Here is a 15,970-nt window from a genome sequence, read left to right as displayed (position 1 = left end):
ATTGAACATTCATATTTGGTCAAATCTGTCAGTCTTTTTCTTTCTGGATTCTAGACCTCTCTGTTAGGAAGGTCATGCCCATCCTAAGACTATGAAATATTCATGTGTATTTTATTCTGCCACTTTTATAGGTTAAAAAATATTTAAATCTTTAATCCATCTTAGATTTATGCGTGCAGACATTATACGGGAGAAATGAACTTCATTGTTTTCCTAAATGTGTGGTTGGTTGTTGTTGTTTTTTTAAAATAACTTATAAAATTTTATTTTATTTTTTGACTGTATTGGGTCTTCGTTAATGGGCGCGGGCTTTCTCTAGTGGCGGCGAGCCAGGGCTACTCTTTGTTATGGTGCATGGGCTTCTCATTGCGGTGGCTTCTCTTGTTGAGGAGCATGGGCTCTAGGCACGCGGGCTTCAGTAGTTGTGGCTTGCGGGCTCTAGAGCACAGGGTCAGTAGTTGTGGCGCACAAGCTTAGTTGCCCCGCGGCATGTGGGATCTTCTGTAACCAGGGCTCGAACCCGTGTCCCCTGCACTGGCAGGCGGATTCTTAACCACTGCACCACCAGGAAAGCCCTGGTTGGTTGTTCTGATGCTGGTTTGTTAAATATTTTCTTTATCCCCGTTGATTTGAGATACCGTCCTGCCATATGCCAAGGTTACCCATCTTCCATCTCAATAAGCATATAGAGGGTATAATTTCTATGGCTGTTGTTCCTCCACTGAGATGTAGCAAGTATGACTCAATGCAGGAAGCAGCAGGGAACTGCTATAAGTTTACAGACACAGTGATGGCAGTGCCATAAGAAAGTCTATTTGGGCTGGTCTTGTGCCCAGGTGTCTGGAAGTGGGAGAGCCTGGAGGAGGCCAGGTTGGAGGCTGTGGTGTGGTCCAGCCACAAAGGGACAGGACAGCCTATGGGATGTTTTAGGAATAAAAATGATGAGGAGGGCTTCCCTGGTGGCGCAGTGGTTGAGAGTCCACCTGCCGATGCAGGGGACATGGGTTCATGCCCCAGTCCGGGAAGATCCCACATGCCGCAGAGCGGCTGGGCCCGTGAGCCATGGCCGCTGAGCCTGCGCGTCTGGAGCCTGTGCTCCGCAACGGGAGAGGCCACAACAGTGAGAGGCCCGCGTACCGCAAAAAAAAAAAAAAAAAAAAGAAAAAATAAAGATGAGGGGAGTCAGAAAATATGAAGGCAGTATCAGCGGACTGGGTGACCAGAGGACTGTGCTGGAGAGGAAGGAGGTTTTATGCCAGGTTTCTGGGGAACAGTGGTACCGGTGGAAAGGGGGCTGCCCAAGGAAGAATCCACTGGGAGAGGTAAACTGATGGGTCTGCTCTATACACATGCCATGTGAGGTGATGGGATGGGACACTCACATAGATGTTTTTAGAATCCAGCCTTGATTTGGCCAATGCTAGTATGTTTCTGAGGGGGACTGGGTATGCTTAGCATAGGGCCGGGGTTGGGGCGCTCTGAGCAGAATGTCTCCTGTATACAGTGGGAGGAGAAAGTCAAGTCATTGCAGAAATGAGAACTCACTGGAGATGTTGGTGGGGAGCTAGGGGAGAAGAAGAGTCCCTGGGAAGGGATGTCTCCAGCCGGAGAGTCAGGGAAGGCGAGGGCACTGGGGCTAGGGGGGAGGAGGAGGATGAGGAAGGACAAGGGTGTGGAGGGGAACCCGGTGGGCCGTGCCAGCTCCGGATTACCAGAGGACCTGCTGGGACTCCAGAGCCTGAGGGTAGCAGGGTGCGGGCAGCAGTGGGGCTGGTGCGTGGAGCACTGCAGGGAGCCGGGTGGCAGTGAGCAGGAGGGCTCAGTCCTGAACCGGCCACTCGGGGCCTTGGCCTCTGCTTCAGTTCCCAGGCTTTTGGCCTCCCTAAACAGGAGGTCTTTGAACTCCCATCCTCCCTTGTTTCTGGAACTTCAGCTGTTGGAGGCTGAGCAGGAAATGTGGTTGAAGGGGTCAGGCAGCACTGCACCCGTCTCCTGCCCTCCTGCTGACCTTGTCACTTGTGTTTGCCTTTGCTGGGAGCTGGGCTGTCCCTGCACAGGGCGGGCAGCTGCCTCCCAAGCTGGACGTGGTTCTGCGGCCTTCCGGTCATGGCCATATTGCCCCAAACTACTCTGGCCTAAGGCAACTGCTTGACCTGAATGTCAGTGACCCTGGGATTATCAAAGCTGTTTGAGTTATGGACACTGCATGAATTTTAGCCCAGCGTTGAGGACAAGGGAGAACTTCCCGGGAACATATTTATTTTTGTAGCCTAGGATAACAGAGGTAGATACTTCTAAGCAGCAAGAGAAGACTTGGCCCAACCCTGCTGGTGTCGGGGCACATCTGGGTGGAAATCCATCCAGCACAGACTTCTGTCACAGATCCCGAGGACTCTTCTTCCCCCTGCTTATGCCAACCTAAAGGGCACAGAGAAAAGCCCATGGGTCCTCTCAGGCAACTCCAGGTACCCGTGTGCCTCAGGAGGTTCTGTGCCTTGCAGAAAGGCCCATGCTGTTGATTGATGGAGTTTCGCACACATGATTTAGGCAATGGTGGCCTTGGGCTTTTGGAGAAGCTTGCACTTCTGTGTGTTACATTTGTGTTGTCTGTTCCTGGGTGGTGAGGAGCCAAGCATTGATCACATTTTCCTGACACTTGTGGACAGTGTCAAAAGGGCCTAGGCTACACCCACAGCGGAGGGAAAAAGCCATATAGGAGGGAGTTCCAGGGAGATGCGGTTTCCCTGCCCCCAGCCACAAGGGTCTCAGGCTGGGCCTCAGTTTACCTAGTTTGAACTGCAGGCAGAAGGGGGCATAAACAGTATGAGGAGAGGGAAAAAAGCCCAAAGCTGTTGGTTTTAAAGGTTTTTGAGAAGAGGGATGGCTTTGTTTTATTCTCTTTGTAATGTTTGAGAGAGGGGATGCAGTGATACGTTAGACATACATTTCTCAACTTTTATCCTGGATTAATCTGAACCATCAGAAAACAACGTGTCCACTGCCTGGTGTCCCCAAGAGCCTTACAGGCCTGTGGTGGTGCTCAAAGCTTTGGCTCGTGAAGAGCTGCTGGTGGAGAAAGCTCTCCACTGTGTATATGGCTGGCACTGGGGATACTGCTCATTTTGTCTTTCTGTGCCCTTTGTGTTCGGGCACTGATTACAGATTCCTTTCTGAGCTTAAGACCAAGGAGAAAGTCTCCCTTCTCTGATGATCATTTGTCTTTCTCATGCCCCTTCTAGAACCAGCACAGTCCCTTACACGGAACAGATGACTATAAGGGGAATGAATGCTGCCCATGTTTTCCCAGGGATGTGTCCTAAGTGCAGAAAGTGATATATTTTTATAAAGCAGTGAGATACCCCTGAGGGTATTCAGTTTCTCATCCTCATAGCATCCTTGGAGATGGATTGGATCTCAGAACCTTAAAGTGAAGTGCTTCTCAATGGTCATTCTTGGTCCACACCTTCGTGAATTATCAACAACAAACCAATAGCAAACCATTTAGGCAGGAGTCTGGTGGCTTTCCTTCCAGCCATGCTCACACCCTGTTCTTTGGTAAGGTTCTTACCCGAATTGACCATAGAACATGTGCTGTTCAAAGTATTGTCCTGATGCTGCTGCTGCCACACACGTGCTCTCCTTTCTGTGTGCTCTGTCCTCCTCTCTCTGCTGGTCTATTAAGATGGCTCTGGCTTTTTCAGACATTTGCTCCCAGGGAATTCAGTGTCACTTTATGAAATGTCAACAGAAACTCAGAATTCTTAGGGCGGGATCTAGCCTCCAGGGACTTGTTGGAAACCAGCAGCTTCTGACAGCAGTGAAGCCAGCTCTGTAGAGAGGGGCCAGCCTGGAAGGATGTTTCTGAAGTGTAACAGTGCGGGGACCTTAGAGGCCAAGGGTGGTGTGTGTGTTTGTCAGTAACAAGAGCATGACTTGTACAGTGTCCAGCATCTCCATGAGCCCAGAAGCCCTGTATCTTTGGCGTTTTTGTACAGCTGAGGAGTTTCCTCTAAAACTGCCTTTATTTTAACCCTTTTGGGTAGAATTTTTTCTAAACATTCTGTACATTTCCTTGTTGCCTTACCCTGGGAATGTTTTACAGAGGGATTTTGTGTGTGTGTGTGGGGGGGGGGTGGGTACTCGGGCCTCTCACTGTTGTGGCCTCTCCCATTGCAGAGCACAGGCTCTGGACGCGCAGGCTCAGCGGCCATGGCTCACGGGCCCAGCCGCTCTGCGGCATGTGGGATCTTCCCGGACCGGGGCACGACCCTTTGTCCCCTGCATCGGCAGGCAGATTCTCAACCACTGCGCCACCAGGGAAGCCCCTTTACAAAGGGATTTGATTGATCTGTGGATCTGGTATAAGTAGGAGATGCTTAATAAATATTGTGGAGTGAAAAGTTAATGAATTTGTTAGAAAAATAATTTTTATTATTTCTTACTGCAGTGTAGATACTTCAGAAAATATAGATAATCAAAGAGAAGGGATTTCCTGTTGGGGAAGGTTGGGGAAGGAAAGCCTTGATGATGTCTTTCTCTGTTGGACTTACTTCACTGAGCATAATGCCCTCAAAGTTCATCCATGTTGCTGCAAATGGCAAAATTTCATTCTTTTTTATGGCTGAGTCATATTCTGTTGTCTGTATGTACCACATCTTCTCTACCTGTTCATCTGTGGATGGACACTTAGATTGCTTCTGTATATTGGCTATTATAAATAGTGCTGCTGTGAACATTGGGGTGCTTCCTGGGCCTGTTTTAATAGTAGTGCTGTGTCTTGCTGTCTGTGGTCTCTTCTTTCCCCAGTCCACATCTTTCCTGTAGTGCGCCTCTCTGCTCTCTTGTTTTCATTGTTTTGACTTTATAATGAGCCTTTAGTGGCCAGAAAACCCAGCTTCAGAACCATTCCTGAGAATGAGGACTGGAGGGGATTTCTCTGGAGTGTCAGTACATCTTCTTTATCCATTCATCTGTTGATGAACGCATAGGTTGCTTCCATATCTTGGCAATTGTAAATCATTATGAATATGAAATTTTTTTTTATTGCTCAGGTGAAGAAATTTTTTGGTGTGGCATCTTTGCTTTAATTAAGAGTTCTTTGTTGTGATTGTGGGTCTCACCATACCACCTTCTCCCCTCTTCAGTTTCCTTCCCTGTTTACCTTTGGGTTTCTCTTCCATAGGAGCTGGTGGTGATGGGTGCCCCAGGGTCATTTTATTGGGCTGGGACGGTCAAAGTGCTGAACCTCACAGATAACACCTATTTCAAACTAAATGATGAAGTGATCATGAACAGGAGGTACACCTACCTGGGTGAGTAGCTCAAGGAGGTGACAGGTAAGAAAGGGGAAGTGGGAGTGATTACCACCAAGCTTGCCAGTGATTGCTTTATTGGTGGAAAGAAGAGTTCCTTGGCTTTTACATCTGCTGTTCTACTTAGTTGCATTTTTAGCCAAGGGCACCACAACACTGAGCTGCACACATAGCAGGTAGAGAGAGGAGAACAAAGGATGGGACTGAATTAAAGCTGTGTGATTTAATTAAAAAGCTGACAGTTGAACCTCCAAGGAAGCAAACATTTTCTTTTCCTATTTTAGCAGTTACTCGGGTTCAGATGATTAGATACAAAATGAGTATGAGAGAATCCTGTTTTTCCATGACTTTCCTTTGGATGGGGTCTCTGCTTTCTGGTCACAAAACTGGTTGCAGGTAGAAATAATAAGAACCAGAAATTAGCATGTTGGATGGCAACCTAATCCTGAGGTTTAATTAAAGGCTTAGAAAAATTTTTATTTTCTTAACCATTTTAATCCTCTAGAAAGAAGGTAGGCACAACTTAAGTTAGCAGCCACCAGGCCAGAATGACTCTGGACAAGACCATGCTTATTGGTGAACAGAGAGAGGCTGTCTTTACTTGTGTAAAAGGCAATTTAACATGGCTCTTTTCTTTAATTCAGGCCCTAAATTCTGTAATTCTGGGCTGAAAATGAAACTAAATTTAGCAAGGCCTAATGATGAGAAAACAATGTTCTTTCACACTCATTACACTTAACTTAAATCTAGGGGAGTCCCTGACCTGCTTTTTGTATGGAGATTCGCTTGTGAGTTGGCAGGAGGGACTGGCTGCCTTGTCTTTTCCCCTCTAAGTCTTTTGCCCAGTAGCACCGACTGTGATACCTTTACTCGGAGTCTTTGGGGTGTTTGCTGCTCTGTGCGCCCAGGTCCTTAAATGCTGTCATTTATTGGGGACTTACTCCATGCCAGGCTCTGCATATGAAAGAAACTGAGGTACAAAGAAGTCATTTAACTTGCTGAGGTCCCATGGTTCATCAGTAGCAAAGTGGGGGTTTAAACCTGTGGTTTCTGAGCCCAGAGTCTAGGTGCTGAGCTACCCACCTGTGTATGCTCTGCAGACAGCCCCGCCTGCTGGTGTGGACCTCTCGCTGGGCTGGGAGCACCTTGGAGGAGGGGAGTTTGTCTGACATTTCCAGGACTTCGTATAGTGCCTGGTGCAGAGGAGGGACTCAACACATGTTTATTAGGTCAGAGAATGAAGAGAAGGCAGCAAAGAGCCCAGTTTGGATGTGGCTTTAGGGTGGATAGGCCCTCTGAGCCTCAGGGCCCGTGGCTCCTTCCTGTGTGCCAAGTAGAGGCCTTCATGCTGCAGGATTGCAAGGCTCACTTGAAGCTTTGATGTCACTCATAATTGTCTTAGGGAACGTGAGCCTCCAGTCTGAGAGAAATCATCCACCTGGTGAATAAGAGTTGATCATAATATGACACCATTACAAAATGCAAGCAGCTTATGGTCATAACATTAGGGTTTGAGGATGAGGAAAAGGTTTGTAGAATATACAGCAGCCTGTACAGGGTTTTTACTGCCGGCAGGGCTGTCAGAAAGCAGGAGACATTTAGACTAAGCTCAGACAACTTTTACCTTTGTTTCTAGATTCTTTTTGCATCCACGGATTCTTTGCTCAGTCATCCATCTATCCACCGACCCACTGTCAGCTTTTTTCTGGCTCTTCTTAGGAGAGGGTGTGCATAATGGTTCACAGCAAGGGATTTGGGGAGACACAGATTGGATTTGAATCTTGCTGTGTGATCTTGGGTGTGTTGCTTACCCACATTTAGTCCCTGTTTCTGTATCTGTGAAATAGAGTTGGGAGATTAAAAGAGACAGTGGCATCTGAAGACATGTGTAAGAATGTTCATAGCAGCTTTATTCACAATAAAGCTGAAATAACTGGAAACAACCTAAATGCCCAGCAATAGGAGAATAAAGACATTATGGTATCGTCATACAATGGAACATACTCATCCATAAAAAGAAACTAGTACCATACTCAACAGCATGGATGAACCTCACAGAAGTTATGTTGAGGGAAGTTTGGAACAGGCACACGTAATATATGGTGACAGAAATCAGGAGAGGGGTGACCCGTGCAGGGGAGGGTAGTGACTGGGAGAGGGAATGAGGGAACCTTTTGGGCTCGTGGTTCTGTGGTTATAGTCACTCTGGCTTGTGATTGCATGGTTATGTCCATGTGTACACACTTGTTAAATTCTATACTTTAGATGTGTGTACTTTATGAAAATTGTATCTCAAAAAGGAAAAAATAAGTATTTAGCACAGTACCTGTTCCAAAGAGGACACTCAGAAAGCACTCTTTCCTGCCCTGGAGTCCTTGTGAATGTGTCTTTTTGTGAGATGAGCCATTCCAGCGTGAGAAGACTGAGAGCTGCCATTTATTCCCTGACAATTTATGTTCCAAGAATAACTGGATCATAATTGTCCAGATAAGGGATGCTTGAGAAACATTGTCCTCTGATGGATCTTCTTTCTCCACCCCTTCCTTGGTTTCTCCCCGTCTTCTGCAGGTTATGCAGTTACTGCCGGACACTTTTCTCACGTGTCCACTGCCGATGTGGTAGGAGGTGCCCCTCAGGACGACGGCATTGGGAAGGTGAGGAACAAAGTCTATGGAATAGCACGGGGTCAGATGGGGGGAGCATGCTGCCGCTCTTTTTGAGGCTTGTCAACTCACTTTGATGTGAACATTCTGCTGGGCGGCTCGCAGGTAAATGATGAAATATTGAGGAATCATCTGTTCATCTCCATTCAGCCTCTTTTGAGAATTTACTTTGAAAGCTTCATCAGACTAGGAATACTATTCCCAGACCTCTCCATTCTCCGCACTTTGTCATCTGAGAATGTTTTTCATGGCTGATGCTGTGTGTGTGAGAGATGATTAAGATTGACCCGTGGTATTGTGCCATTCTCCAAAGGAAGGGTGTCCAGTGCAACCCGACTTCAAACCCTCCCCTCTCCCAAATCCTTTCCAAGTTTGACTTAATGGAACCAGGTCTAGTCCCAGATATCTTTGGGGCCTTTTTATTTATCTTTAGGCCTAGATTCTCACATTTTTTTCTCCAATGTTTTAGAAACAAGACCAGTTCAGCCCAGAGGCTAGACTGGGAATATATTGGTCTCTTTCCCTAAAGTATCTGCCCAGAGTGTAGAAAAGACCCCATGGATCTAGGACCGTCAGAATCCCTTTGGGAATCATGGCATCTATGGGGCCTGAAATATGGAGGACTATGTTTGTTGGATCTTTAGTTCCAGGCTACAGGAAGTCCAGTTGAGTCCATCCAGATGAGTCAGGAATATGCATTTTAACAAGCTCCATAGTTTGTTTGATAGTTACAACTGGAGAGGAATGGTCTTTGGGTCTGAGCCCATAAGGGGTGGACCTTTGACAGAATCTGGCTATATCTTTGGGGGCTTGGAAAAGTGGATTCTGGAGAGGCCCAGACAGACCGAGACCACTGGTAACTGGAGCCTTCGGCCAGGATGTCAGTCTGATCAGCGGACAAGGTGTGACTGCTGGGCATTCATGAAGGTCATTTTCCTGGATCCTCCTGGGCAGGAGTTAGGAGTCAACACTCAGATTTCTGGAGCACATGCCTCCCTCCCTGTTAACACCAATGCTATTTTCCTTGAAAACGAAGCCACGGTAAAAACCCAGGGCCCTGAGCACAGGGGAGGTGTGCAGATGAACTCAGATAACTTCCAGCAAGGGGTGAGTCTTTCCGAGTCACATGAATTCCTCTGCGTGGTGGAGGGACAGAGCCAAGGACTCTCCCCACATTGATAATCTCTTCTGGGGGAGGAGCTGCGTGTGACCAGGCATCTCTGTAGCCGGTAAACACGCCCCAATTCACAGCAGTGTGGATGCCTCAGTGCTGCTGACAGAAGCTTTGTTTTGTTTTAAATCACCAGTTACAGAAAACTTGATCTAATTGTCTTCTCTTCAGATGGTTGGGATAACTGTATAGTCCCTGTCAAGCCTTAGGATGAGAATGGTACTTAAAACTGATAGAGCCAGGCAGAGGGCATCCTGGATCTAGTTAACAAAGATCAACATAAAAATGCTGCTTTCAGCTGGAGCCCCTGAGAGGTGCTGGGGAGACTGGTCATAGTTGGCAAAGTTGCTGACGGTTCCACATTGCCAGGCATGGGAGCTGGTACAGACTTGCTTTCCAAGGACCCCAGGATGGCTCTGGCCTTCAGGGTCTTGGTGGTTATCATTTCTGGTATTGGGGCAGGAAAGCATTCACACTAAGATGGTGATTCCTGACCCCATGGGAGGCTCCCTGACACTGGTTCTCATGCGACACTCGCTCTTCCCTTAAGATGCAACTTGAAAAAGAACTTCCACACTCATGTCATTTAGGAAGTTCTACACAAACAATCCTTTCTGTGGTGGAGATTCATGGTGTAAGTGCACAAGCTAAAGGCTTTGAAAGGTCCCCAGTAAAGGAATTTATTTAATGTTTAACTCTGGCATTTTGCAAGCTAAACTCATATTTACCCAAACAGATCTCATGACACTAATGTTCTGTGGAATCACTTTGTCTAAAACGCACACGTCCATCCCTCCTCTTACCCAGTTGGCCCTCCCTACCTGCAAGTTTCCACATCTGTGGATTCCACCAAACATGGATGGAAAATATTTGGGGAAAAAAATTCTAGAAAGTTCTAAAAGCAAATCTTGAATTTGCCATGCAACTATTTACATAGCATTTACACTGTATTTACAACCATTTACATAGTATTTACATTGTGTTAGATAGTCTAAGTAATGTAGGGATGATTGCCTAGGTTATATGCAAGCACTACTCCATTTTACTTAAGGGACTTGAGCATCTGTGGATTTTGCTATCCTGGCAGTCCTGGAACCAATCCCCCACAGATGCCAAAGGATGACTGTATTGTGATACCTGCTAAAGCTCTAACTAATAGGAAGGAAGGAAGTGTTTTGAGGAAGAAAATCCTTTTCCCAGGAGTTGACTTTTTGGTAGTAATTTGGAAGCTCCTTAGGTCTTACTGGGCATGGCTCCTGTAACCAATGTGGCTTCAGGAGGCATGGAGGTGATTTCTGCCTCAGGATTGAAGGACAGTTTCTTTGCCGAGTGGGTAAAATGATTTGTCATCAGCTAGTGTAAGCACATCTGCATGTGTCTGGTCAGGCATTTACATAGAACTCCCAGAAGGATGCTGATAAATATCTTTGGTCATTGCTTCCATCTTAACTGGATTTTTTTTTCCTTCCATAGGTTTATATTTTTAGAGCTGACCGAAGATCGGGCACCTTAATTAAGATTTTTCAGGCATCAGGTAAAAAGGTGAGATCCTTGGGATTAGTGTCTTGTTTGTTTGTTTGAGAGATGTCATCATGTGGGAATCAGTTCTTACTTTTTAGAATATTGGTTTAAAGGCCCATCTCTGCCCTACATTTACATGGCATGTTCAGTTGCATGTTGGCGCCTTTACCTTGTCAGCATTATGTGTGACCTGCAGATTCCTGGGATTCACACGTGCTGAGACGGGGAGTGAGATGAGTTTGTACACAGCCAAGTTACAGCACGGAGGTCTAAAAGGTTGTCCACGGTTCAGATACTCATCAAAATGACTATGTGCTCTGTTTCTTTCTGCCTTTATCTTTCTGCCTCTCTGTCCCTCTCTGTCTGTCTTTCTCCCAGCTCCAGAGAGATCAGGCATTGTTGAGTATAGATAAATGACCAATTACTTTCAAAGGAGGCAGGCAGATAGATGGTTCTCACTCTCCCTATCTCACCAACCCAAAGCTGCCCCTCCTGCTTACATCCCAAGCCCTCTGCCACCATCGCCATGGGAACAGTTGCTACACAAAAAAACAAACAAATATCGCCCGCTTCCTTTTAGAACTTTGAAATAGAAATAGCTGGGGAAGGCTGCCCTGAAATTAGTCCCGGGCAAGGTTTATCTGCCTGTGTCATCTTATTATCCTTACCCTGTTGCTAATTCTCTCTCCATTTCCTGCAAGTTTCCATTATATTGCACCTTAGTCTGAAATTAAGCCAGGTAGAGATTCCTTTGATTAATAAGCACCATTTTTCATGGGCTTATCAGTGGTGCACACCTTGTCATGGCTTCGATTGGCAGGATTGTTTGGTAAGATTGGCCGCTCTAAGAGGAGACAAGTTTAGGTGGGGAGGTGAAGGGGGTGATTTGAAGAGTTGTCTTGGTAGAGGCCTTAGTGAGCTCCGGGAAGAAGCACAGGACTTGGGACTTGGGAGGGAGATTTGAGGAGACAGGTGAAATTGCCTTCTGACATCCTCCTAATATCACACTAAGAAGGGGGGAAAAAAAATGATGTTTCCATCCTGGGTGGGCCATGGACCCCAGTTCAGGTCCTGCTGTGTTAGACCTGCCTCACGCCAGCCTGGCACCACTGCATATTGTTCTGATGGGGAGTCATAGTCTGAGTTCCAAAAATCCCACTCACAAGTAGAGCTTTTCGCAGTTTTAACAACCATCATGTGTATTTTTAGTATATAACTGTCATAACCTTTTCAATAAAAAATACATCACCAAACTCAGTTTTGTGAGGTTTTTCCCTGAGAGCAGCTCTGCATTCCCCTGGGAACTATGCAAGCTTGTGTTATTTTAACATTTCCAAAACCCCAAAGCAACAACACTGGAAAAAGACTGTGAGCAATTCTGCAAAAAAGGGTTTCCAAGCACCTCTAAAGTTAGAAAATAAATAACCCCGTGCCATTTCTGAGAAGGAGTCCCAAAGAGCAAGTAGGGTGTAAATGCTGCTAAGCCTAACATTTTAGCTCTTTATCCAAAAAAAATAAATGGGTGAGTTTTTCTGTGGAAAACCCTCCCTCCCTCTGCTCCCCTTCCAATGTACCTCGGCTTGACAGCATGAAATTATTCCCCCCCAGCTTTATTGAGATATAATTGATATATAACATGTTTAAGGTGTACAGTGTGATGACTTGGTACACGTATGTATTGTGAAATGATGACCACACTGAGGTTCACTAACACATCTATCATCTTATGTAACTACTATTTTTTTTTAGGGAGTCTTTAAAGTGAATTGTGGGGCTTAAACACACTTATCACCCTATTTTTATTATTTTTAAAATTTATTTCTTTTTTTTGCTGTGCTTTGTGGCATGCAGGATCTTAGTTCCCCAAGCAGGGATCAAACCCATGCCCCCTGCAGTGGGAGTATGGAGTCTTAACCACTGGACCACCGGGGAAGTCCCTATCACCCTATTTTTAGAATATTTTCATGTTCAGCTGTCACTGTGCCTCCCGCCTGCTTCCTGTGTCCCCACCTCCACTGCCCGCTGCCTGTGCCCAGGACAGGCCTAGCTGATGCTGGTCATCCTGGTGTAAACAACAGTCTATAATTGGGCCCTTTCTCTTCCCCAGAACCCTCCCTGTTTGGATGTTAGCTTTCATGGCTACCCATCTTTGTCTGGGTCATGGGCAGGTTTGGGGGAGCAGATTTGAGAGTGGGTGACATGAGAGGGAAAGGTTTGAAAACCTGCTTTTCCAGATTTCCTGAGGACATGATGACGTGGGTTCCAGTACAGACCAACCTGCAGGTCAGCTTGAGTGTCCTCATTATGACATGACAGGGCTGGCTCCCTGAGGAGGAGACCATGGGCCAGCTGTCTCACCTCTCAGCTCCAGAGCTGCCATTCATTTTCCTTGGGGCTCTTCTCACCCTCACCTTGAACCATTGTAACATATGTCCTTCACTCTGCCATCTTGTTTCACCATCTTCCAGCTTTATCCCCGTCATCATCTTTCTGATCACTCCCTTTAGACATCTTATTCTGCTTGTGCCAGAAGAAATGAGAAATTATTGTCCCACTGACTTCTCCATTATTTCAGTGGGAAAGGACATGACCGTAGGCTTTCAAAGGATGCCTTTGCTTTACTCCTGTGTCCAGAGCCACACATAGAGGAGGGTTCTGACTCAGGAAACCCCTGATCCACTTCTGCTTCCGTATGGCCAGAATCTGGTCAGAGAGTTCTGTCTCCTGGCTGTAAGAGAGACAAAACCCCAAATGGTTCTGGTCTTTACTGGTCTTTACTTTACTTCGTATAGTGCACGTAAGAAATCACCAATGCATGTGCAATTCCATTGCTATGACACGTGTCCTCATATTTCCAGGCTGATGGGAGAGCTCTGATCAAGGAACACTCACCCCAAAGTATGTCATTGCCCTATCGAAGTTTCATTGCAATAATTGAGTCTGTGAAGTGCTTATATGTCAAAACTTAGATAGGAAACTTCACGTACGGGGATTTCTGATTGAACACCGATGAAGATGCCAAGTTAAATAGACCATTGGAATGAAACAAATAGTTCCCCTGGGACTCAGCCAGAGAGAACAGCCAGCAGCTTCGGTCTTCAGGGCCTTGCCTCGGTCTTAGCAGTTTCTTTTACTAAAGTCAAGATAGGGACATTGGCAAGGCCACTGAATTGGTGACTGTCAACTGGTTTCTGCCCACCCCCCGACCGCATGATTCTGAAACTTCCCCGTGTCCTCCCTTGGGAACGGGGCAGGTGGGGATGGGAGTTGGGTGGAAGTGAACTCTGCATGTGACTGGGAGGGACTTGAGTCCTTTCCCAGGCTGAACTGCAGGAAATAGACCAAAGTACCCTCCACCTCTCTCAAACTCCCCTGGGTTAGCTACCAACAAACAGCAAAAGAAAATGCTTGTTCATGTCTGTAAAACCAGAGCCCTTTTATTTGAAAACATTTATTTTAAAAGGATAGATTTTTTTAAAAATTAAAAACAGAGGTCACCCACTGGCAACCTTTGGAAAGGATACAGCCTACAAAAATTTTCATTTGGCCTGCATGGTATGTTTGTTTATTATTTTTTTAATATGAATTAGTTGTCAGCATTTTAAAAATAGGCAATTCAAATAAAATTTTAAAGCTTTGGTTTCTCTTGAAAAATGAGATGGTTGGCCTTTTCTGGGTCAATCAGGAATTGACCTTCTCTGAGTGGGGATTGCTCCTTTAGCTGGGTCTGTGGACTCTAGTTTGCTGCAGTCTCCACCATTCTCTATCGTTTCTTAGATACAGAAGCTGAATGACACTTGCCACCTGTAAGCATGTCTGCACTGTTGTTTGCTTTTTCCTTATACCTGTTATATCACCTGCCTGGATCCCATTGGATTGTGTTTGAGACCCCCAATTTAAAATAACAGGTACTGAGTCAGACAGAGAAAGACAAAGCACATTATACCACTTATATGTGGAATCTAAAAAAATGATACAAATGAACTTATTTACAAAACAGAAATAGACTCACAGACATAGGAACCAAATTTAGGATACCAAAGGGGAAAGGTGGTGGGGGGAGGGATAAATTAGGAGTTTGAGGTTAACAGAAACACATTACTATATATGAAACAGATAAACAACAAGGGCCTACTGTGTAGCATAGGCAACTATATTCATTATCCTGATTGAATATAATTGAATATAGTAATCGAATTATTGAATATAGTAATAACATATAATGGGAAAGAATCTAAAAAAGTATGTATATATATTTATATATGGAAAAGAATTTTTTCAGATTCTTTTCCATATATATGTATACATATACATGTATACATATACATGTATGACTGAATCACTTTGCTGTATACCTGAAATAATATGTTGTAAATCAACTATACTTCAATTTAAAAAATAGTAAAAAAATAACATAACAGGTACTGAATTAAGCTATGATGAAGCCAGTATAACCTGGCTGTTTTCCTTAATCCTCCAAATGGTCTTCTGAGTTGTACTTTTTTCTGTTACTTCAGCTCACGCCTTCCTAACCAGTCTTCAGCTATGCCCAGGACTGGGTGAGGGTAATCTGTTTCCCATGTAACATTTATTTTCATGCCTGCCTTGTGTTGTGAAATTCCATATTCCTAACTTGCTTGGCCTTGTCAAATGTCTGATATACGAGGCACTTTTATTATGGCTGTAACCTATGTCTGCAGCCTCAGCTTGCATTTGTAAAAGCAGTACCTTGTTCTCCAGGGATCAGTCCATTTGTTTCCCCCTTGGTGGGGCTCCAAGCCAGTGAACATGGGTCTCACTTTGACCGGGGGGCCCACGTGGCTGGCTGCCAGGAGGCCAGGGGAGTCGGGATCTCACCGTGGCCCAGTCATTCTGGTTCCCAGGGTGGCATGGCTGGCACAGCCTCTGAGGGGCGTGGGAGCAGATGTTTGTCAGGCTGGGCATCTGGAGGAAGGCAGGGGCCTTGTGTGTGAGGACTGACACTGAACGCTTTGTTGCAACTTGACTTGGTTGCAGATGGGCTCTTACTTCGGCTCCTCCTTATGTGCAGTTGACCTGAACATGGACGGCCTCTCTGACCTGCTCGTGGGGGCCCCCATGTTTTCTGAGATCAGGGACGAAGGGCAGGTCACTGTCTACATCAACAGAGGAAACGTGAGTACAGAGCTGGGCAACATGTGGACAGTGTGTGGGAGAGGGATGTTGGCCCGTGGGAGTAGTGACTGAGCCCCATCACCCAGAGGAGGTAAAAAGACACGCTTCTTACCTTCAAAAAGCTCTGTCAATGGAAAGTTATACTCAGT

General features: G+C 45.8%; 1 protein-coding gene across 1 annotated transcript in view; it reads left to right on the top strand.

The window, feature by feature from the left end:
- ITGA9 (integrin subunit alpha 9) overlaps positions 1-15,970 on the top strand; it is a 356,752-nt gene that overhangs the window by 42,941 nt on the left and 297,841 nt on the right. Inside the window, exons 6-9 of the mRNA XM_059077262.2 lie at positions 5,183-5,312; positions 7,881-7,966; positions 10,620-10,688; positions 15,684-15,821. Coding sequence (XP_058933245.1) covers positions 5,183-5,312; positions 7,881-7,966; positions 10,620-10,688; positions 15,684-15,821 — 423 coding nt within the window. The remainder of the gene's footprint in view (positions 1-5,182; positions 5,313-7,880; positions 7,967-10,619; positions 10,689-15,683; positions 15,822-15,970) is intronic.

This window comes from Kogia breviceps, chromosome 10, assembly GCF_026419965.1.
Source record: "Kogia breviceps isolate mKogBre1 chromosome 10, mKogBre1 haplotype 1, whole genome shotgun sequence".
Taxonomy (NCBI): domain Eukaryota; kingdom Metazoa; phylum Chordata; class Mammalia; order Artiodactyla; family Physeteridae; genus Kogia; species Kogia breviceps.
This window is presented reverse-complemented; position numbering and strand designations above follow the sequence as displayed.